We start from the raw sequence: 25,391 nt of genomic DNA, 5'->3' as shown, positions 1-25,391 counted from the left end.
GAGTGACTCATCCCCTTTCAGCTAATCCCAGTTTCTAGCTATCAGAGATTCAGGAACACCCAGGGCACGGGGTTGCATCCCTGACCAGTGTGGCTAATAGCCAAAATAGTTGATGGACCTATCCTCCAGGAACTTACCTAATTCTTTTTTTAACCCAGTTTTACTTTTGGCCTTCACAGTATCCCCTGATGATGAGTTCCACAGTTGTATGAAGAAGTACTTCCTTGTATTTGTTTTACACCTACTGTCTATTAATTTCATTGGGTGACCCCTGGTTCGTGTGTTATGTGAAGGGGTAAGCAACATTTCATTATTCACTTTCTCCACACTATTCATGATTTTCTAGACCTCTATTATATCTCCCCTCAGTCGTCTCTTTTCCAACCTGAACAGACCCAGTCCTTTTAATCTCTCCTCCAATGGAAATTCTTCCATACCCCTAACCATTTTTGTTGCCCCCTCTGTACTTTTTCCAATTCTAATATCATTTTTGAGATGGGGCAAGCAGAATTACACTCAGTATTCAAGATGTGGGCGTACCATACGTTTATAAAGTGGCATTATGATATTTTCTGTCTTATCTATCCATCCCTTTCCTAACGGCTCCGAACATTGTTAGCCTTTTTTAACTGCTGCTGCACATTCAGCAGATGTTTTCAGAGGATTACCCAGGATGACTCCTAGATCTCTTTCTTGAGTGGTAACAACTAATTTAGACTCCATCATTTTGTATGTTAAATTGGGATTATGTTCTCCAATGTGCATTACTTTCCACTGATCAAAACTGATTTTCATCTCCTATTGTGTCGCCCAATTACCCAGTTTTGTGAGATCCCTTTGTAACTCTTTGTAGTCAGCTTTGGAGATAACTATTTTGAGTAATTTTGGATCATTTGAAAACTTTGCCACCTCACTGTTTACCCTTTTCTAGATCATTATTGAATATGCTGAACAGAACTTCTAGTCCCACTAAAGATACTTGAGAGACCTGCTGTCTACCACTCAGATCACTGTGAAAACTGACCGTTTATTCCCATTTTGTTTCCTAGCTTTTAACCAGTTACTGATTCATGACGACCTTCCTTCTTATCCCATGACTCCTTACTTTGCTTAAGAGCATTTGCTGAGGGACCTTATTAAAGTCTTTCTGAAAGTCCAAATACACATATCCACTGGATGACTCTTGTAACCATTTGCTGACCCTCTCAAAGAATTCTAGTAGATTGGTAAGGCATGATTTCCCTATTTGAAAGCCATGCTGACTCTTCCCTAACATATTATGTTCATCTATGTATCTAATAATTTTGTTTTTAATATAGTTTCAACCAATTCACCTGGCACTGATATAAGGTTTATTGGTCGGTAAGTGCCTGTAACACCTCTGGAGCATTTTTGAAAAATCAGCATCACATTAGCTATCCACCAGTCATCTGGTACAGAGGCTGATTTAAGCAAGAGGTTACACACCACTGTTAGTAGTTCTGCAGCTTCATATCTGAGTTCCTTCAGAACTCTTGGGTGAATGCCATCTGGGCCTGGGGACGTATTACTGTTTAATTTGTTCCAAAACCTCCTCTACTGACACCTCAATCTGGGACACTTCCTCAGATTTGTCAGCTACAAAGAATGCCTCAGGTAGGGGAATCTCCCTCACATCTTCTTCTGTGAAGGCTGATGCACAAAATTCATTCAGTTTGTCTTCCCTGAGTGCTTCAATCATCCAGTGACCCCACTGACTGTTTGGCAGGCTTCCTGCTTCTGATGTGCTTAAAAAAAACCCTAATGTTAGTTTTGTGTCTTTTGCTAGTCACTCTTCAAATTCTTTTTTGGCCTGCCTTATTATACTTCTACACTTGATTTGCCAAAATTTATGTTCCCTTTTATTTTCCTCAAATAGGATTTGACTTCCAATTTTTAAAGGATATCTTTTTGTCTCTAACCCTCTTTTACTCTGTTGTTTAGCCATGGGGGCATTTTTTTGGTTCTCTTTCTGTGTTTTCTTTATCTGGAGCATATATATATAGTTTGAGCCTCTATTAGAGTGTTTCTAAAACAATTATATGCTGCTTTTAGGCACTTCACTCTTGTGAATGTTCCTTTTAATTTCTGTTTAACTAGCTTTTTCACATCTGTGTAGCTCCTCTTTTTGAAGTTAAATGCTACTATGGTGGATTTCTTTGGTATTTTCCCCCCTACAATGATGTTAAATTTAATTACATTATGGTCACTATTACCAAGTGGTTCAGCTATATTCACCTCTTGGACCAGATCCTGTGTGCCACTTAGGAATAAATCAAGAACTGTCTCTCCCCCTGTGGGTTTCAGGACAAGCGGCCCCAAGAAGCAATCATTATGGTATCTAGAAATATTATCTCTGCCTGCCTGAGGTGACATGTTCCCAGTCAATATGGGCATAGTTGAAATCCTCTGTTATTGGGTTTTCTGTTTTTGTAGCCTCTCTAATCTCCCTGAGCATTCCACAAGCCACATCACCATTTTGGTCAGGTGGTCGGTAGTATATCCCTACTGATATATTCTTATTATTCAAGCATAGAATTTCTATCTATAGAGATTCTATGGTACAATTTGAATCATTTAAGATTTTTACTGTCATTTTACTTTATGCTTTTTTACATATAGTGCCACTTCCCCACCAGCATGACCTACTCTATCATTCCTATATATTTCATACCCTGGTATTACTGTGTCCCATTGATTATCATTTTACCAAGTTTCTGTGATGCCTATTACATCAATATCTTCATTTAGCACCAGACAATCAAGTTCACCCATCTTAGCATTTACATTTTTTACGTTTGCAACAAGCACCTATAAAGTTTGTCAATATTTAGCAGTCTGCCTTCATGTGATGTAATTGAATGGGACTCTTTTATTTTTCTTCTTCAGTTCCTACCTGTACTTTTATTAACTTCTATCCTCTCATGTTTACTAGGATATAGAGAATAATCTTTAATCAATCCTCCCCTGAGGGATGTGTCTGTCTGAATCATGCGCTCCTCCATACCTGTTGGCTTTTCCCCAGCCCTTAGTTTAAAAACTCCTCTACGACCCTTAATTTTACATGTCAGCAATCTGGTTCCATTTTGGTTTAGACAGAGCCTATCCTTCCTGTATAGGATCCTCCTTTCTAAAAGTGTCCCAGTTTGTAATAAACCTAAATCCCTCCTCTGAACACCACTGTCTCATCCACACATTGAGACCCTGCAGTTCTGCCTGTCTAACTGGCCCTGCATGTGAAACTGAAAGCATTTCCAAGAATGCCCCCATGGAGGTCCTGGACTTCAATCTCTTGCCTAGCAAACCACATGGAGCTCATTTCAGGATAGGAGCCTAAAAGTTCAAACACAGGGACATTATACACAAAAATTCAGCAAAAAAATTTTTGCTGGGCATTTGGGTACTGGGTGGGTAACATAATAGGAGCTTTTTTATTGCTAGTGGGTAGGTTGGTTATTGTCAAAATGCTAGATTCCTATTTAACCTTCTTGCCAGAAAGGCCTAAATATGATGGAAGACGTTTAAAGTTAAATATTGTTAATTTTTATAATATTTTGTGAAATTCTTAGTGAGTTAACATATGCGCTATTAAAAAAGAAATTCATTAATTAATAAAAATTATACTTCATCCCCTGGCCATGATTCTCTGGATGCACCACATAACACCAACAGCATGAAACAGATCTCACACACTTCTTCTGCTTACTAATGCATAGGTCAGTGTGTACAGTTGCTTTATGTCAGTTTTGTATCTTTCACACATAGGCACAGTTAATGGTATGCCACAAAATACAGTGGCCTTAGGGATTTTTACAAGGCTCTCTCAGAAGTTTAATAGGGAGCCATATCATTTATTGGTATGCATTTATTCTGTATGATTAGTCATCAAAGAATAATGGCTTATGACAGTCAGAAGAAGAGTGATAAAATTCATGAAATATGACCGGCTGCATGAAGTTTTACAAAATCTGATATACAGATTAATGAATTAAAATTGAATATATATCTGTCAGTCAAATAATAATCATGCCATACAAAACTTGTAGCAGCCAGGAAGACTGAAGGGAGGGGTGGCTTACTGGGATCATTACCAGTGAACCAATACTGGAACATGACACACTGTTCCTTGAAAATGACTATGAAATAATCAAGACGGTCACATGCTAGATTTCCATTTAATTCTCATGAAAGGGGGGCAAATGTCTAGTGTGACTGCAGCTTCAATGGGCTGTGATATTGTTCACTGAAATAAACTGGCTTTCTGAAACAAGACCACAATATGGTTATCAGCTCTGCAATGTAAGAAGCTTTGAAAATCTGCTAATGGCTTATATTAAATATGCTTTTAAAGGGGATTCAAACTTGCCTCTAATTAATGTGAAATAGTCTAGGCCAGTGGTTCTTAACCTTTCCAAACTACTGTACCCCTGAAGCCTGAGTCCCACCCCCACGGGGCTGAGGCATGTAACTTAGTTTCATGGCGCCCCTGTGGCTCCAGGCAATTGCCTTTCTTGCCACCCCCAATACCAGCTCTGCACTTGCGACCCCTCTAAAACCCCAGGTTAAGAAACACTGGTCTAGGCAAATATTTCCCCCAAAATGTATAAATATTACAGGAATAAATTTACTTTGAGCCAAAGGGTTATTATGGCTATTCTCCATGCATAGATCAGTCCTCAAAATGCTGGGGATATGATATAACATGAATACATGCAGGTCTCATTGAAATGAAACTAAGATAAAAAAAAGTCTCGCAGATTACTGACATATGAGCACAACAGAGATGCACTGAGGTAACTGAAAAAAGGAACAAAATCTCAATTTTTACTCATATTAGTCTTTAAAGGGAAAACTTGCTGCAGGAACAATTAATTTGAATTTTTGATTGGCATGATTAAGAAAAGCCTAGCATTGGGTGTCTGGAAATAGGGTGCCTGCAGATATACTTTCTATTCCTAGCTCTGCAACAGACTCTCTGCCTAACTTCAGCAAGTCACTTTAACCTCACTCTCTCCCTCAGTTTCCCCATCTGTAACATGGGGATAATACTTATCTATCACATGGGGGGATATTGAGGTTAAACTCATTAATGGATGTGAAATACTTTGAAATGCTTCAGTAGAAGGTATTATACAAGTGTGAAGTTTGTATTTTAAAATGCCATTTAAACTTGTATTAACATAGAGGTTTTTCCATATTACTACACATTATTGTGCCTCAGACATTTGGTTGACTAAAAAGCACCTACTAGAGAAAGTTTACTTTTTTATTTTTACAAGCATACCAAATCCAATGGAATTCTGAAGCCATAATCCATCTGATTTATTACCTCTCCTGCAAGAATTTTCTTTCATCATGTAGTTTGCCTCAGATTCAGAACCATCAATTACATTTTAAGCATCCAAAATAATATCAAGTTACCTGATTAATGGGACAAAAACAAAGCTGAGAAGCATCTTCAGCATCAGAGAGCGAGTTTAGAACATTAGCAATAACATATATCACTCATGGTTTAACCTAGTATTATACAATTACTTAGGTGGGCTATCAAAGAATATTAATTTGAAAGAAAAGTAATTTGATGGTTTCTGACCATTAATTAATTTTTTCAAAACACTGGCACAAAACCTAACTATTAAACAATAATTGCTATTAGGTAATTATATGCATATACCTTATTTACTAAGCTTGTAGCTGGATCTATTTATAAATACTAGGGTTGTCTCTGTCTCTTGGTTTGTGTTGTTTTGTTTTTTTTTAAATAATTTCATTGCTCACTTTTGTTCGTTAACAGGTGTAAAAGGGCAAGTTTTAAACACTCCGTTTTGTATTACGTTTTAACATACTCCATTTTGTATTTTACTAGCCATTAGCTTTGAAGCAAGTTATACTGTGCAGATCTTGCAAGGTATTCAGAGTCAGCAGATAACGAGACATCTCAGGCTAGCTGAAGTAGACAGTTGCTATAGTAACCAGAGAGACTGGTCAGCTAAAAGATAATGGAGAAATGCTTCAGTTGTATCTTAGTATAGAGTAAAAAGTTTGTGTTAAGTAGTGGAAAAGTACTGTATACGTCATGCTCTTTGTCTGTCACCTGTATAAAAACTACTGTTATGAAGCTGTAAGGCAGAAGTCCTTGGGAGCCTTAGGGTGACCGACATTTCTCCGAGCTGCTCAAAATAAACCGCCTCAAAGAACAACACACTCAAGTCTTTATTTAGGAGGATCCTGGGGCTTTCCTACGACAGTAATTGGTGCCGTGACTCGGATGCAGTGACCTTTCACCTGCCGTCTCCTGCTGGTCTTCGCCGCTCCCGGACCATTTTTCAAGCCGGCTCTGGAGGTGACTATTGTTTACCGCACAGAACAGGAGTCGGTGAGAACCACTCAGGGGGAGTTTTGGGCAGGATAAAGGCTTGCATACTGGACAAATTTGTCTGAGTGCCTTTGAGGGTGGTTCTGGTCTGGTTCTGGTTAAAAGTGCACTTGAAATATTTCTGTAAGCCGGAGTATGATTGTGGCATGAATGAGTCTGAATTGTTAACCCCCCCTGTTGACCAAGGCTACCCGTTGGTTTGTCTCAAGACGCCCCATACCCTCTGCAAGTTTAATTGCATAAACCGGAGGGCTACGATCGCAAGTGGGGACATTCTCGGTTGGTGTGCCTCAGCAGGATTGAACAAAAGTGTCTGTTTGAAGTGTCTGAATCAGGGAAAGGATGGGAAGTCAGTTTTCGAAAGAAACAATCCCTCCTCTGGGAAGTCCGGCTCGGGTTATATACGATAAATATGGGCCCCGGTCATGTAAATATCTGGTTAAATGGAATTGGTACACCAGGGATGATCCATCTAAGCAATTTCCGATCCCCAAGGGGACGTTTGATAAAGAAAAGGTTTTGTATCTTAAATCTCAAATGGAGGGACTAAAGAATATTAGTCAAGACCAATGGCAACAATATTTTAATTGGTACACAGAAGTGTTTGAGAAGGAAAAGAATAGTATAGTTAAAGGGTGGCAGAATAATGTCAGGAAAGGGAAAGAGATACAGAAAAGGGATAGACGACCGCCAGGTTATATCCGCAATTAGGAAGAAAAGAAGATAGCGATGAAGAAGGTGAAAAGGAACTGCTTGACGATTTAATAGAAAGAGGCTGTTGTTTCGGACCACCTCCGCCCCAACTGGGTCAGGATTTGCCTCCGGCGCAAGCTCGTTATCCCCCACCATGTAATGAAGTGGGTAGTGCAGTAGGCGAACTTGCTACCTCTTCGGCTCCTCGACAACAAGAAGAAAAGTCAGAAAGTAAAAAGAAGTAGTATAAGAAAAAAGAAGTAGCAAAAAGAAAAACTGAGGCAGAAAGTCTAGTTGATGGTCTACATAAAACATATACTCCTGACTAAATAAAAAGAAGGGTGGAAACAGCTAGGAACAAGTTGAGCCGAACAATTAGAAAGGAGGAGAGTGGAAAGGATAGCACTGAGGAACATGACTGGGAATCAGGAGAAGAGGATGAAGAGGTCCTCCCCTCCAGGCCCTCATAAGACAAGTGCCAGGACCAACTGGGGCCAACAACTATGCATGTTCCATGGTCCCCGACAGATTTAAAGAATCTAGTGGTAACCTTCCCTAACAACTGGGAAAATCCGCTTGGCTGGAAGGAGCACCTCCAGATAAATGTGGAGTGCTACAACCCAATTGGGCAGACATGAATCAGCTTCTACGCCTCATTACTCCTTTGGATGTCCTTGAAAGGCTGTGCCAGGTGGCACAGTGGCCTAGGACTGCCCCGGACAATACACAAGATTTAGAAACCCATATCAGACATTGATTGGACTCAGTAGATAATGTATGTCCAAAAAGGACAGATTGCTCTAAAATCTCTGATTGCAAACAGCAAGATAAGGAGGAACCAGCCGATTATATGGACAGATTAAAGAAGGTTTTTAAACAGCATTCAGGGATACTGCAGCCAGAGGTGTACTCAAGCCCTGGTGGCAGCCTTTGTCAATGGACTTCAACCTGAAGTCCAGAAGCAACTAAAAGTTATCGCTATTGGCTGGCAGAAGGAAAGTCTAAAGAAAATAGTGGAAATAGCAGTCTATTGTCAAGAAAATATGAAACGCAAACAAAAGAGTTTGGAAAACAAAGTTATGCTGGCCCAGATACAACAAGCCCAACAATGCGCCCCAGTCCCAAATCTTAGGGGAAGAGGGCAACCAAAGAGAGGTCGGGGAGGCAGAATGGGTAGAAGAGGAAGAGGCCAATACAGGTCGAGTACACCCCCTGACAATGTTTGCCACTATTGTAAACAACCTGGTCACTGGAAAATGGAATGCCCTAACAGACCCCAGTATCAGGGAAGACAAACCCAAGGGGCGGGGCTAAACCCTCATCCACTGGCTCAAGGCCCAAAGGGACCTAACCCACAACAGGCTACACCCATCTTCTACCAAGATGAAGAATGTAACTTGTATCAGTATTGATGGTGCCTGGAGGAAGAACCTGACATCACTGGACCCATGATACCTTTAGATCAGAATGGACCTTTTGTTGAAGCAACGATAAATAACAAGACGACTAAGCTTTTGGTGGATACTGGGGCAACCCGACCCACCTTGAGGCAACTAGATTTTTCAACTATACCAAGGACTAACAAAGCAATAAAGGCTGTAGGACTTTCAAATAAAATACAAGTCTGCCCCATAAAACAGGAACAGCTTGTTTACATTGGACCTTTAACAGAATAACATGCATTTTTCTCAGTGATAGCTGTCTGGTGAACCTTTTAGGACAAGACTTACTGTGCAAGATGAATTGTGTCATTTATTGCAATGATTCTGGCATATTTCTGGAGGTACCCGAAGGCCAGGGCGATATTGTACTGGGGTTGGTGCAAGAACAATCCGAGGAAGAAATCCTGGTTAGTCACTGGCCTGCAGGATCAGCAGAACTGGAAGACATTCTCAAGGTTGTTCCTCCGCAATTGTGGGCCAAATATTCAAATGAAGTTGGCCAAATACTGAGTGCACAACCAGTGCAAATCCAAGTTGATACTTCCAAACCATTGCCCAGGTGATCTCAATATCCATTAAACCCAGAGGCCGAAGCTGGCATAGAACCTGTTATAAATGCCTTACTGCAACAGGGACTGATTGTGCCTACCAGAAGTCCTTGCAACACTCCTATCTTACCTGTGAAGAAACCCGGAAAGGACACTTATAGATTTGTCCAGGACCTAAGAGCCATCAATTCCATTGTCATACCAATATTTCCTATGGTGCCAAATCCTGTCGTTATATTGGCCAACATACCATCAAATTCAACATGGTTTACTGTGATAGATTTATGTTCAGCATTTTTCTCTATTCCAGCCCACCCAAATAGCCAATACCTATTTGCCTTTACTTATAGGGGAAACCAGTATACATTGACCGTCTTACCACAGAGTTACACTGAAAGTCCATCTCTATTCTCGCAAATGTTACATCAAGATCTGCAAGATGTGGGGTTTCCAAAAGGCTCCAGGTTAACTATTTACGTAGATGATTTGTTGCTGGCTTCCCCGGACTGTGAAAGTTGCCGAGAAGATAGTCTGCATCTATTTACCAAGTTGGCCTTAAAAGGACATAAAGCCAGCAAGGAAAAACTCCAATTTTCTCAGCCTGAAGTTAGATATCTGGGACATCTGATCAGTGAAAGGAACCGGAAAATACTCCCTAGCCATGTGGCAGCTGTTCAGAAAATACCCAGACCAACGACACAAAAGCAAATATGAGCCTTCTTGGGATTGACTGGATACTGTAGACAATGGATTCCAAATTACGCAGAGTACTCCAAGCCACTACATGCTTTGACCAGAAAAGAAATCACAGATCCAGTTCCATGTACAGATGAGGAAGAGACAGATTTCTCCAATCTTAAAAGAGCAATGATGAGTGCCCCTGCATTGGGTCTACCTGACTATCAAAAGCCCTTTAAACTCTACTGTCATGAGAGAAATGGAATAGTAGCAAGAGGGTTGACGCAAACTCATGGGAAGGTGCAAAGACCAGTAGCCTATTTCAGTGCTCCAGTTGACAAGGTTGCCCTAGGATTCCTGCCTTGTTTGAAGACAGTTGCAGCTACTGCTTTATTGGTAGAACAAAGTTCATCAATAGTATTGGACAACCTATTAATGGTCCAAGTTCCCCAAGCGGTGGAAGCAATTCTTAATCAAAATTGGACTCAGCATTTATCGGCATCAAGATTAACCAAATATGAGGCCATTCTACTAGCGTCACCACACATTAGAATATTAAAAGGCAAGCCTCTCAACCCAGCAACACTGCTACCAATAGAAGAGGATGGAGACAATCATTTTTGCTCTGAAATTATCGAGCAAGTCACCAAATTAAGAGAAGACTTATCAAGTATACCTCTAAGTAATCCTGAGCTTGAATTTTACATGGATGGTTCCTGTCTGCGTGATGAGCAAGGACAGCTACGTGCTGGATATGCAATATGCAACAACCATGAAGTAGTAGAACAAAAGAATTTACCAGGAGTATCTTCAGCACAAGTTGCAGAGTTAGTAGCATTAGAAAGGGCTTGTAGCTTAGCTAAGGGAAAGACAGTAAATATCTACATGGACTCCAGGTACGCCTTCGGGGTTGCCCATGATTTTGGGCAAATATGGGCGACTAGGGGTTTTATAACATCGGTGGGAAAAAATATCAGAAATGCAGAATATGACCAAACTTTGCTTGAATCTTTAAAGTTGCCAAAGCAAGTTGCCATTATACAATGTAAGGCACATACAAATGGGTCAGATGATGTTAGTAAGGGAAACACATTTGCAGACGCAAGTGCCAGGGCAGCAGCCCTTTCCTCGGGAAACCAAAGCGCTGCCATTTTTGTATAACAAAAATCGCCCGCTCCAGACCAGACTGGCTTAGCCGATCTGGGCATTATACAAGATCAGGCCCCAAATGGAGAAAAGGATGTATGGAGTAGGGCAGGGTGCATATTGCATCCAGATACAGTGTGGAGATAGGGGGACAGCTGCCCTGCCCTCCCACAGGGCCTCATGCCCTCTATGTTGCAAAGTTATTATGGATCTGCACATGTGGGTAGAGACGCCCTAATGTGCTTTATGGCAAAAGATTGGTATGTTCCAAATCTAAGCAGGCAAGTATCTTCTTTTTGCTCTTGATGTGCTATTGGTTCTGCCTTTAATGTATCCAAAGTTGTAAAGCACGAAAGAGCAGCTGCCCCACTTCCTTGGGAACCTTTTGTATATATGCAGATGGATTTTATTCAACTTCCAAAATGCATGGGTTTTGAATAGGTGTTAGTGTTAGTTTGTATGTTTTCAGGCTGGGTCGAAGCCTATCTTGTAGGAAGGCTGACGCAGCTACTGTGATTAAAAAACTACTGAATGAACTGATTCCAAGATTCGGGATACCAGTTCAGCTGGATTCTGACAGAAGGAGCCACTTCACTGGGAAAATACTTGGTGAAATATGCAGATTGTTGGGATGTCAACAAAGGTTCCATTGTCCCTCTTATCCAAAAGCTTCAGGAAAGGTTGAATGAACAAACGGGACAATAAAGGCCAGATTGGCAAAAGTGTGTGCATCTACTGGACTCAAGTGGGTAGAGGCCTTACCAATAGCCCTGATTTCAATAAGGGCCACACCAGACTGGAAAACAGGCCTCAGCCCTTATGAAATTCTAACTGGAAGACCCCTCAGACTTCCTTCTGGTCCAAGCTGTCCTCCCAAGGATTTAACATTCACACATGAAAAGTGTGTGTTGAGATTTTTCTCTTCACAGGTTCAAGAAGCGTTAACTACTCCACCACAACCGAAGTGTCATTCTCTAGAACCCAGAGACTGTGTCTATGTGAAGGTGCATCAACGAAATAATTTGTTAGAACCCAGGTGGAAAGGACACTACCAAGTCTTGCTGATAGCAAACACCACAGTAAAATTGGAAGGAAGGTCTAATTGGATCCACGTGTCACACTGCAAGAAGGTCCCACCTCAGGCAGAGGTGTCCAGCTTAGAAGAAGGACTGGCGACTGTGCAGCCAGATAACTAACTCAGCACCAAGTAGACATTTCCCTTTGGACGTTCCCCTTCGCCGCCACAACCTCAAGCAAACCTAATAGATCTACTTGGAAACCTGGTATCTGAAGAAGAAAGGGGACTTTCTTGGGGTTGGCTTGTAGTGTGTTTCCTTGTTTTGGTATTTCTATTTATCATATTAGAATGTATTCGGCCTGCGTGGTTATAGTATCCATCACTGTAGTAAACGCAGGATGGGAAAACAATATAATGATAAACATGTCCCAAACAATTGTGAAAGTGGGGAATCAAAGTAATTGTTGGATTTGTTTGCATGGCCCAACCCATTTGGAACACGGGATACCTTTAAGAGGAATTCCTATAGAGAACAACGTTAGCCATTGGCAAACATTATGGGCAAATACCCCAGCAAGCCAGTTTACACAAGCAAATTTTACCCAAGAATGGAATATACATGTCCCTTCAGGAATATAGGCTAAGAATTGTATTCAGCGAAAAAGTAAGAGCGCCCTTAACATCTCTAATTTCATGGGGAATTTAACAAATTGTTTAAACATCAACCAACTGGAGCTCTGTTCAGGATTCAAATGCCTTTCCAGTCCCAGAAGATAAAGGTTGGTTTTGAATCTGTGGGAATAAAGCATACAAAGCCCTTCCTGTAGGATGGTACAGTAGATGTTCTCTGGGAGGTGTTACACCATACCTACAAATTACTAAAAGGTTAAGAGGCTTAGTGCAGCCCCCAAGGGTATTGCTAAAAAGAAGCAACCCTTTGATAGACAAAAATACTGGTTTCCACAGGATCATGAGAACATTTTGGTCTCAATTAGGAGTATGTGAATTGGAAAGAGCCATCATAAATATCTCAGCCAATATAGAGCTATTGGGAAATTTGACTGTCGACGCTTTACAAGCCTTACATGAGGAAGTTCAACAAATATCCCAGGTCACGATTCAAAATCGGATGGCTTTGGATTATTTACTGGCACCTAAGGGGAGCGTATGTGTTATATTAAATTCATCTTGCTGTACCTTTGTAAACCAGAACCAACGCATTGAAACTAACATAAGAAAGATACATGAGCAGTTACAACTGTTTCATAAAATTGGTGAACAGGATCAGGCAAATTGGTTTGATGAATGGTTTTCAGGGTGGTTTTCATGGTTGGCACCTTTTGCTCACAAAATTCTTACTTTAATCATAGTAGGAGCATTGACGATCCTTGTTTTCTGCTTTTGTATTCAATGCTGGCCTACTTGCTGTTCCACAATGACCCGAATGTGTACAGCAAAATACACCGAAAGACAAATGGTAACTGAGGAAATGACTGAGCAAGAAGCTGCACTAAGGGCAGAAGGACTCATGACAGAGTGGACAAGATTAAGAAAAATCGAGTGGCACTAAATAGTACCAAAGGGGGGAACTGTAAAAGGGCAAGTTTTAAACACTCCATTTTGTATTAAGTTTTAACATACTCCATTTTGTATTTTAGTAGCCATTAGCTTTGAAGCAAGTTATACTGTGCAGATCTTGCAAGGTATTCAGAGTCAGCAGACAAGGAGACATCTCAGGCTAGCTGAAGTAGATAGTTGCTATAGTAACCAGAGAGACTGGTCAGCTAAAAGATAATGGAGGAATGTATCTTAGTATAGAGTAAAAAGTTTGTGTTAAGTAGTGGAAAAGTACTGTATACGTCATGCTCTTTGTCTGTCACCTGTATAAAAACTACTGTTATGAAGCTGTAAGGCAGATGTCCTCGGGAGCCTTAGGATGACTGACACTTCTCCAAGCTGCTCGAAATAAACCGCCTCAAAGAACAGTCTTTATTTAGGAGGGTCCTGGGGCTTTCCTATGACACAGGCCAGCTCCAATTTTCACAATATAAAAGCTACAGGTTACATTCTGCCTTCTGTTATACCTGTGCAACCCAGTAGTCAATAAAGCTACACTGATAACTGAGGGCAGACTATGGCCCTGACAGTTTTGAAACATAGCAGTTTCCCCTCCTCTCCTATTCTAGCTGAATATTAACAGGAAAGAGTGGAGCAGTCTGCTTGTCTAGAGGTCCAGACGCAGCTCTAATGCAACAAGTTCTTTGGGACATGAAGAATCTTGACATTAAAACTTTCCACCATTCCTATCGTCTCTTGGAAATGTAAATATCAGCAGTTCCAGCTCTGCAGTCACTCTATGAGCAATACTTGAATCTGAGAAGCGTCCATGCAGTGGCCAATGAATCTGGACCAGAGTTGTGAATGTAGAAGCTATGCATAGCTATGGCACTATATAATAAATAGCAATAGTCCACTGTACAGATTCACTGTAGAACAAATCTTCCCCTGAATGCCTTATACAGCCACATAGGGGGTTAAAAGGTTGGGACAAAAATAAACATATATGCAATACCACTCCTCCAGCCACACAGACACTTCATTTATTTCTGACTTTTATTCCTGGATGTACAAAACTAGGAGGTATTTTAATAGGAAGCTTTGATTATTGCTCTTTTTAAAATCAGCAACAGAGCAGTGGAAGTAAATGACAAGCATAAAAATGTAAAGCTCTTTGGGATGCTCGGATAGAAGGTTTTATAGAACTGTAAAGTGTTACTGTTACTAAGTACCACTGTTAAATTTTGGAAGACAGATTGCCAGAACATTTGTCTTTACCCCCAGAAAATCTTCAATGAGAAAGCTCATGTGAGGGGTTAGAAGTAAACTATCACACTGGGAAACTATTAAATCTGAAAGCAGCAAGTAATAAGGTGGTGGTTTTATCTGCACCAATGAGAGAAAATGAACCGCTCTGAAAAGAGTTTGAAACAGAAGAACATAAAAACAGCCATACTGAGTCAGCTCACTGATACATTTATCTCAGCATCCTGTATTCCAACAGTGTTCAGTGCCAGATGCTTCAGAGGGAATGGAGAGAACAATGCAATTTATCGAGTGATCCATCCCTCCTATCCAGGCCCAGCTTCTGGCAGTCAGACACTTAGGACACCCTAGGCATGGGATTGCGTCCCTGACCAGCATCGCTAATGGCCATTGATGGACCTATGCTCTTTTCTGAACCCAGTTATACTTCTGGTTTTCACAACAGCCCCTGGAAATGAGTTCCACAAGTTGACTGTGCAGTGTGTGAAGAAGTATTTTCTTATATTTGTTTAAAACCTGCTGCCTATTAATTTCATTGGGTCACCCCTGATTTATGTATTATGTGAAGGGTAAGTAACACTTCCTTATTCACTTTCTCCACACTATTCATGATTTTATTGACCTCTATCACATCCTCCTGCCCCCATCATCTCTTTTCCAAGCTGAACAGTCCCAGTCTTTTAAAAACTCTCTTCCAACAGAAGCTGTTATATACTCCTAACTCTTTTTGTTGCTCTTCTGTGTACTTTTTCCAATTCTAAAATATCTTTTTTGAGATGGGTGCCCAGAACTGCATACAGTATTTAAGGTGTGGATGTACCATGGATTTATAAAGTGGCATTATGATGTTTTGTCTCATTCTCTATCCCTTTCCTAATGTTGCCTAACATTACATTAGTTTTGACGGTTGCTGAACATGGAACAGATATTTTCAGAGAACTATCCATGAAGACTCAAATATTTTTATCTTAAGAGGTAATGGCTACTTTAGACCCCATCATTTTGTATGTACAGTTGGGATTATTTTTTCCATTGTGCATTACATGGCATTTATCAACATTAAATTTCATCTGCTATTTTGCTGCCCAGTCATCCAGCTTTGTGAGATCCCTTTGTAACTCTTTGCAGTCAGCTTTGGACATAACTATCTTGAGTGATTTTGGATCTTCTGCAAACTTTGCCACCTCAGTGTTTACTCCATTTTCTAGATCATTTATAAGTATGTTGAACAGTACTGGCCCCACTATAGATCCTTAGGTGACTCTGCTATTTCCCTCTAATTGTTTATTCCTTATTCCTATCCTTTATTTCCTATCTTTTAATGAGTTACTTATTCATGAGAGAATCTTCCCTCTTATCCCATGACTCTTTACTTTTCTTAAGAGACATTAGGGAGCAACCTTGTCAAAGGCTTTCTGAAAGTCCAAGTACACTGAATCTACTGGATCACCCTTGTCCACATTTGTCGACCCCCTCAAAAATTCTAATAGATTGGTAAGGCATGATTTCCCTATACAAAAGCCATGCTGACTCTTCTCCAACATATCACATTCACCTGCGTGTCTGATAATTCTGTTCTTTACTACAGTTTCAACCAATCTGCCTGGTACTTACGTTAGGTTTACTGGCCTGTAATTACTAGGATCGTCTCTGGAGCATTTAAAAAAAAAAATCTGCATCAAATTAGCTATCCGCCAGTCATCTGGTACAGAGGCTGATTTAAGCAATAGGTTATGTCACGCTGGCTGGATTGCAAGGGCGAGCGGGGGTATTTAGTATATTATTTAACATCAGTATGTCAAAATCATAATAATTCATATGAAATATGCCGTGTCAGGTACTGTTAGAAAGGCTATAATGTGCTAAGTAAGATGATAATACTTATGTTCATGTGTTTATGTGTAATGAAAGCTATGGATAGGTTTGATATATCTGTATTTCAAATTGTGCTGTGTTTGGGCGACACCCCAGACAGGATGGCTGCAGCACTAGTCTACTTGATGGCCCATTAAGGAAACTCACAGGTACAATGGGCCAGGGAGAGAAGCCAGGGATATACCTGATGAGTCACCAGTCACTCATGTGACCCTGGACTCCATCTTATTCCTGTAAAATGCCACATGCAGCATGGCAAAGACCAAAGGACATAAAAGGCAGCTGCCTGAGATCCATTTGGTCTTCAGTCGTCTCCAGCCACCTACCTACCTCTGGATCTACAACTGAACTGAAGCTGTGAAACAAAGGACTGAGACCCCATCCAGGTACTGGATGTATACCAGAGGGACCATACAAGCCTGCAAACTCCACAATTCTTCTAGAAACCTGATTGCTTTAATCCTTTAACATTTCTCTTATAGTTTAGTTTTAGTTACTAAAGGATTGGCTGGCAGGGTGGTATTTTGGGTAAGATCTAAACTTATATTGATCTGGTACTGTGGCTGACCCTTTGGGGTCAGGAGAAACCTTTTTGGTAAAGAGCATAGAGTTTTAAATAACTGATCTCTTTACTGGACCTAGTGAGTCAAAGGTAAAACTCCCATTGACTTTGATGAGAGTAGGATTTTGCCCCAGTTAACTGAAGTTGGAATTTTTATCCAAGAACAAAAAAAACACGCCTCAAGCTCCTACCTATCTACACAAAGACTGCAGGTGCAGTGCTGCAACCATATTTAAGTATCATTTCAATATCATTTGGGGATGGTGGAACAGGAGTCAGAAATAATCAGTCTCAGAGATTAAGGGAGACTGAAACAGGAGAGTAAGAAATCCGGAAGGGACATGCCTCCTTCATCACAAGCAGTGGCTTACCTATAAAAGATCAAATCACGCTATGAAATCTGAACAAACATTATCTGTTGTGATTTGGGAAGCTATGGCATTATTAAGCTCAGGCCTGTTACTCCAAGAATCACACTACAAGTGGAACAGATTACTCTCATTATCATAGGGGGATGGTTCACCCAGTCATGTGACTTGCAGCACAAAGTTTTGCAATGAAACTCAGTTTTTAATCATTTATGTCCATGCAGAAATAGCCAAAATCTTTTGCTTCCTGTTTTTGTAAATTTCATGGATATACATAAAAAAAAAAGTAAAAGTTAACTCATTTCCATGTTCAAAATGAAAACCAGCAGAGTTTCATGTTTCATAATGAAAGATTAACACTGCCTTATTGCAGAATGAATGATAACTCTCATATATATGGAAAAGAGCAAAGTGACATATACTATTAATTCATTTTATTCTGGTTGGGTTTTCATTTTTCAGCCATCAAATTCATGAAGAATTAATATTGATTTTGAGAAGTATTCTCATACATTCTGGAGAGTCAGTGGACTGTATTAACTATAGACTTCCTCCCATTGATGAAATATTGTTAAAAAAACTTGACACACAAAACTAACAGCCTCTGTGAATTCATATGAAGTGCCAATGATGCCATTTAATTTCTATTCCGCTAAAATTAACATGGGAGATTAAAGAACTTCTGGAAAGCACGCATGTATGTGCCTAACAATCAGGAAAATAATTTATCCCTGCATAAAGAGGATTTCTACCCAGATCAATCTGTACTAAAAGTTGAATTTGAATTTTCAAAAACTGTTCTAAATAGTAAGTTTTCAAAAAACTGTCAGAGCATGTATGCTGGAAATTCATGTTCATAATTTCCTGCAACTTTGAAAATTTAAATAGAAAAAATACTTAAATATAAATATTGATATTATCTGTCAAAATTATAAAAACATGAAAATTGAATACTGACAAGCCTAAATACACTGTAAATGGTCAGAAAGTGCCTATTTAGTCTACAAAGCAGGAACTAAGAATTGTTAAAGAGACCAGAGATAGCAAACCAATAAACGTTAGAGAAGTAACAATGAGATTAAACACAAATAACAGCTTCTCAAGATTTACTATAAAAGCAGATCAAGGTTATGTAACAAATGCTTGATTTCCAACAGCTCAAAGCAATGTACTATAACATTGGCAACACTGGAACATGTTCAAAGTAAGGTACTATTTTTTTTAAACACTTAGGATGCTGTTCCTCTCACACAAAACACCATTTGAAATAAAATCAGAGTATTTCGTTTGCATGGGCAACTCAACCGTTTTTGAAGTTCTCTACCTCTACAGAGATTTGTGATTTTTTTTTTAACACTGTATATACAAGCACAGATTCAGCTGAGCAACCTACACTTAGGATACGTCTATACTGCAATTAGACACTTACATCTGGTCTGTGTCAGGCTGACCGTGCTCCCATGGCTTGGGCAAAGGGGCTGTTTAATTGCAGTGAAGAAGTTCAGGGACTTCCCACCTCGCAAGATCCTACAGCCCAGCTCTACACTGCCACTAAAAAGCCCCTTAGCCCAGCTGGTATGGGCCAGCCATGGGTTTTTAAATTGCAGTACAGGCATATCCTTAAGGTATGTCTACACTAGACACGCTTCATGGCGGTGTGTAAAGTATATACACTGGGTATAAGCAGGGCTTAAATTCTCCTAGAGGCTCAGGGCTTCAGCTACGCAGGGCTTGTTGGGGTTCTCACGGGTTTGAAAATATTTATCGGAGCTCTGCTTCAGACAGCTCCAGCAGAATTTAAACCCTGAGTATAAATACCTGTGTAAACGGTAAAGCACTGCCTAAGCTAGTAAAGTAAAATCATGCCTGAACCCTGTGAGTATGAACCTACATGGCGCTCTATGTGCCCAAGCAGTGCCTTGCCGTCTACACTGTTATTTTTAGCAATCTAGTGTCCCGCTGCAAGAGAGTCTTTCCCCGCTGCAGGGAAAGGCTCCAGGAGTGGAGAAAGATCTGGCAGGGGGGAGGTAGCAGGGAAAGGCTCCAGCAGCTCCCTACTGCCTGAACCTTTCACTAACACGTAATACACATTGCAATGTGGATGCAGCCTGTCTTGCACTGCAGCGTGTAGCTACACACACCCTACACACTGCCAATGGTGGGCAGTGTAGATGTATCCTTACAGTAGTAACCCATGCTAAGGAGTACTGTTTCTAGTACACGTACATTGCTCAGAAGAGTTTGCTTTAAAGCCCACTGATGTCAATGCAAGTCTTTTCAGGCCCATAATCTTGTCTGTATCAGTAATAAGAAAAGGAGAGCTCTGCATAAATTTTGCTCAAATACCTTATGAAGAAGAAATTCTAAATGTTGTGTTACACAGTAGAACGGTTTAAGAATCTGATGACAAGAGTATACCATACATATCAACATGGGCCAGACTATTAGAAATAAAGTGAAAACCCTGAGAAAGCCATTCAAAATTAAACACAAACTTTTGTTTTTAAGACGCTGAACTGGAAATGCACTCTGTTTGCCTCCGTTTGTTTAATTATTTTTGTTTCAAAGCACAAAGCTTTCCATTAACCATGGATACTACATGGACATGATCAATCTGATTTCTCTTAATTGACTAATTTTTCAAAATTAAATATTTTCCAGTGCCCTGAACCCTGTAGGCTTCTGTAAAATTGTAGGATGTTTCATGTTTATTGTCAGGAAAGAATATTATTGATAACTGCACCAGACTTCAATAATTATTCAGTAATTCTGAGTCATTAAACTGACAATGCAAACAATTGCTCTCATAAATAAAGCAGAATTTAACCTAGGAAGTTCTCCGTTACTGCAGTGTAAATCCAGAGTGACTTCCACTTGCTTCAAGGGAGTTACATAATATTTACAGTATAAATTAGCAGAATTTGGCCTTGTAAATATTTGTATTTAAAGAAATAATCCATTCTGCTCACAAGCCAATGGTGCTTATTATTGTATACAAGACTTTCTGCTAAGCCTTAATGTTGTTTCCATCCTTACCATTTGAAAAATGTTCTTCCAAACAGCGGACTTCCAAAAGGCATATTGCAGTACTAAACAGTTTATGGAACAGAACAGAACACAAATAAAATAAGAAAAATCTAAATAAAGCTCTCTGCATACTGAAATTAGACACATAGCTAATGAGAGACTGGAATTTATAGCATTGCATACTCACAGACAACAGCTGTACAAACTTCTCACACTTTCACCCCAACCTCACAATAAAAGACCCAGCTGACATACTCAAAACAATACACCTAAACCAAGGCAAAAGCTTCCTCCTTCTCCACTTTCACATAGAGATCACCTATTTCCACATACTTGACCACTATGTTCCACACTCTTGCTATTTCGTCCCCATTCGTCTCTTGCCAAGAGCCCAGTTATCACTTTTCCTAGTGCAAGAATCTAGTTTTATTCACACTGCCTAATTCTGGCAATTCTGAAGCCACTGGACTTAGCTGAAGGGGAAGTAAGTGTCTGGAAATAAACTGATTAATAATTGTTAATTTTATACAAGTAATATGTTTATTTTCTGTAAAAGGTACTTTTCCTAAAATATGCCACACACAGCTCGATATTTTGGTCTAAAGGGCATTTTAATTATGCTGTTCTTTTGTAACAATTAATATAACTCCAACAGTATGAATGCAAAAGGTCAGAGTTAGCAGACCCTGAAATCAGAGCACAACCATGACAATCCTTGAAACATCAGCTGCTTTCAATATTCTTTAAATTATGTAGCATATCCCAGGACAAGAATGGCAATAACCTCCTTGGTAATAAACAGAAGGCATTCTCACCTCACTGAAGGAAAGTCATCTGTCCTTGAGGGAGGAAGTAAAGATTGGAAACCATAAAGGGATGCTGGTACCTCATACAGTTCAGCTTCCTCTGGTAAAGGCTTACTTTCCCCTGAGGTAAAACAGGTTTCACATTTGTTACTATTTTCTTTTTCAGAGTATCCCATAAGGCTAGTTAAAATACGACTACAAACTTCTAGGAAAACCAGAAGGAAAATAACTGTCGACAAGTTACATTTATCTGTGAATAACACCATCTATTTCATTTGTGTCTAGTTCTCCCAGACTGAATTTTAATAAGCCCAGAATACCCAGAACTAAATAAGGTAACTCTGTAAGGTAAAGCACCGTCACAGAATGCAGAGTATGCAAAACAGCTAAAAATAAAACGTTAAGGCACAACTACATGGTTTAAGATTTTATATAAAATAATGGCCATAGCAATCAATGTGACAAACATAAGGACAACATTAGGAATATAATTAATAATTAAAACAGAAAAGGATGATACCTATGGTGGTATTTTCTGAGTAGCGAAGGATCTAGTGTTGTGTAGTGTTCGTGTTTAGGTAGGTATTGACTTTGCTGTCAAGTTTTATGTGTGGAAGATTGTGTATACTAAGGGATAATATATTCCTTTCTGCTTATTTATGCCAGATAACACTTTATTATAGTCAGATTTTGTGCTTGATATTACAGATAATGTTTATACAGACTCTGCACACACACTCAATAGTATAGGCCAGCTCCCCAACTGGTATAAACCAGCATAGCTCTATTGACTCCACTGAGCAGCATCAATACACACCAGCTGAGGATCTGGCCCTTTATGCTCTCGATCTACTATCAGTGTGGTACAATACATCTACTGAGCTTAGAAGTTAATAAAGATTTAATTAAAAGATAAAACAGAGCAGGAAATTTTAAAAGTTGAAATTTATTAAAGAAAAGTGTCGTGCAATTTTAGCTGTGAAATTCAGCACCCTTGCATCAGCAATAACAGCAAATTTCTAATTAAATGTGTTAGGACATTCTACTGACTACAGGCAAAACCATGCCACTGCTTTCCGGAGGAGTTGAGCAAGGAGGGGAGTGGAGAGGTACTGGTTGCATATCTGGCACAAAAACCATTCTGCAGCTACAGGATACATGCAGGTTGCAATGTGCTATTTACTGCTGTCCTGAGTAAGAATGGCCTATCCACCCAGCACCAGACACTTTGCAATGCTGGATAACTCTCACCTGGGGACTTAGTGTGGGGACTGACACTGTAGCTGGGTGCAATCCCCAGTGCACTAAAGCACCAGGACTTTTAAATGTCAGTGGGGACAAACAAGAAGAGGCTCTCCAGGTACTCTTCCTCCCTAGCATAGTGTGTAGGGCAGGATATAGCCCCAAGAGGGGAGACATACATCTGAATGTAATACTGATATATGCCTGAGGTCATGCTATAACATACCACTCACAGCCAAATCATCATGCTGCAGGAGGTGACTCCTCTTAACAAAAGACTCCCTAACAGGAAGCCCACACTATACTGTAACTTGGAACTAGAGAATCTGTGTGCGCCAAACAAAACCCTAAGCCCTATCAATAGGCACACATGCTTGTTGATGACATAAGGTTGTTCTGTGTTGTTGGTTACACATGAATAATAACTTATAGGTGTGTTACTATTTACAGCAACATTATACAACAGTTTAGGAAGTATAGAATGCTCTGGTCAGCTGAAACTGGAAGGGAATTCATTTAAATAAGAAAAATGCCATTGTCCAAATGGAAATTTGGCCAAGACAAAATCTACATGCTGTAGGCAACATCTAGATAATTTACACACCTACACAGATGACAAGCCAGAATTGTCCTTGAAGTCCAAAAAACACAGGCTTCTACCACTTGAACTATCTCCTTTGCTGGTCATAGCAGCAGGTCCATTAGCCTCTGTGTCTATCAGCCACTAGATGGCACTATTACCAACATACAAGTACATACATATGGAAAACTAGTACATTATAGTTGGGGCTAACACCCACCGCTGGCATTGCAAAATTTTCCACTGGATCTTTAATGATCGTTAGTGGTCAGAGTCACAGTTTTATTCCTCCATCTGAAAAAATGTAAGCCCAGTAGCATAGTAGAAGAGGAGCAAACAAAATTCTAATACTACAAAGTTTCATTAATAAAAAAACCAGGAAAGTATTTCCCTAAAAGACAGGTAAGGTCAGAACAGGATTGTGGAGGTTCACAGCTGGTTCCTCTACAAACAGTACTATTTGTTACACACAAAAAAACTATGTTAAAAGAATATGAAAAGATGCATAGTCAAACACAGGCAGTTCTGGCATTTTCTAACTGTTGAGTGCTTGCCTCTGCAACCTTAACAATGTTCTTTTAACAGCTGTGTGTGTAATTTCCTAAGTTTATAAAAAAAGCAAACTAAAAAGACAAATCCTCTTATGTGGCATCCTACTGAGCCATACATAGGACATCCGCAAGGTTGGAACCTTTAGATTCAAATCACAGTCCTTTGCCAGGGTAACTGATAGCAAAAGCACCCATGTGAGGGGCGTCAGAAACATTTTGCCAGTGGGCTTCACAGATATTTGCCAACAGCAGAGGAATGGTGAAACTCAGGAACCCTGTGTTCCATTCTAAGTTCTGGAAGGGTAAGTGTTCTCATAGGTATACATCCCTTCTGCCCCTTTTCCTCTTGCCTGACCCCTTCTACCTGTGTCCTGTCCAGCCTCTGTGTCAGTCATGCCTCTCCTCCATCCAGATACTCATTTCAATCCCCACACTCAAGCCCTCAGCTACTCATGTCAGCCCTAGCCAATTTCAGGCTCCCCTAAGGCTCTGCATCCATGTTTCAGTTGCAGTCTCCCCCTCTGGGCTCTTCATATGAGTCCCAGGCTTTCCAGTCTCCATGTTCCAGCTCCCCAGTCCCAGTTTCCCATCCTGGGCTCCTAATCCCAGGCTCCCTATGCAGCCTATGTTCACACTACTCTACCTGCTGCAGAACCCATGGCAGGTTTCTCTGGTGCACTTGGTACCTTCACACCTTTAATTTTAATACAGCTGAGTTCTGGCTGATTGTCTTCGAAGAGTTTTCTTTGCAATAAAACTGTATATTTTACCCCACCTGGAGAGAAAAAAGGTAACAAGAAATTTCCATTCAGACTTCATCATTCTGCCTTATTTTTGTTGTATTTTATCTATCATGAAGGCCTCACTTTTGGGTCACAGCACGGCAAGCGTCTCCCCCACATCATGCTTTCCCTATCCCTGTGATCTAAGGGAACCCACTCTATGAGCTCCCAGCTCCATGGGTTTCGAGGTGAAGGTCAAGCAGGGCCAGAAGGTTCTCCCCAAAACCTGCAGATGTAGCTAGCCTAAGTGGTTTTCTCACTGTGTGTTGTAGAACACAGTCTGAGGAGGATCCCAGGGTCAGCTGACGTTCATAAGAGCTCATGGCAAATTATTCCTGCAGGGGAGGCAAGAAGCCATGGGAACAGATGCGAGTAGGGAGAAGTGGATCTCTCTGCATAGATTCTTATGGAATGAACGTTTGGGAGGTGGAACCTCTGACCCTCACCCTTTTTGCCCTCACCCTGCTGCATAAGTGACTGGGCTCCAACCCCTCATGCCCTCCAGAAGAATCAGCAGGAAACACTGATTGAAAACACATGAGTTTCCATTCCCTAGCAATGGCTATTTTCTGGTAGATGAGAATTACATGCTCAGATTGCTTTGAGAGATAGGAACCTAAAGCTCCATTAAAGACTCCTACTAACAGATCCTCTATTCTGACAGAACTCTTAGTATTTGTTCAAATATTTTATTTGGTAATGGCAACTCACTTAAAAAAATCCATAGTACAGTATACTTGCCAGCACTTGAAATCTATACATACAAATATTTGGGGAGATAAGGACATAATTATTTATTCCACTGAAATACATGGAACTGGAAAACCATTCCTGAGCAAATACAGCTATTTTACTA

General features: G+C 40.2%; 1 protein-coding gene across 1 annotated transcript in view; it reads right to left on the bottom strand.

Annotated features, from left to right (window-relative positions):
- Window positions 1-25,391, bottom strand: part of CFAP92 (cilia and flagella associated protein 92 (putative)) — a 90,272-nt gene that overhangs the window by 50,742 nt on the left and 14,139 nt on the right. Inside the window, exons 6-7 of the mRNA XM_067544406.1 lie at window positions 24,397-24,528; window positions 21,390-21,501 (exon numbers count right to left, since the gene is read on the bottom strand). Coding sequence (XP_067400507.1) covers window positions 21,390-21,501; window positions 24,397-24,528 — 244 coding nt within the window. The remainder of the gene's footprint in view (window positions 1-21,389; window positions 21,502-24,396; window positions 24,529-25,391) is intronic.

Source organism: Emydura macquarii, unplaced genomic scaffold, assembly GCF_026122565.2.
Source record: "Emydura macquarii macquarii isolate MOO-44397 ecotype Brisbane River unplaced genomic scaffold, CSIRO-AGI_Emac_v2 contig_968, whole genome shotgun sequence".
NCBI classification, from domain to species: Eukaryota; Metazoa; Chordata; order Testudines; family Chelidae; genus Emydura; species Emydura macquarii.
The sequence above is the reverse complement of the archived record's forward strand: the minus strand, read 5'-3'. Positions and strand labels throughout refer to the sequence as shown.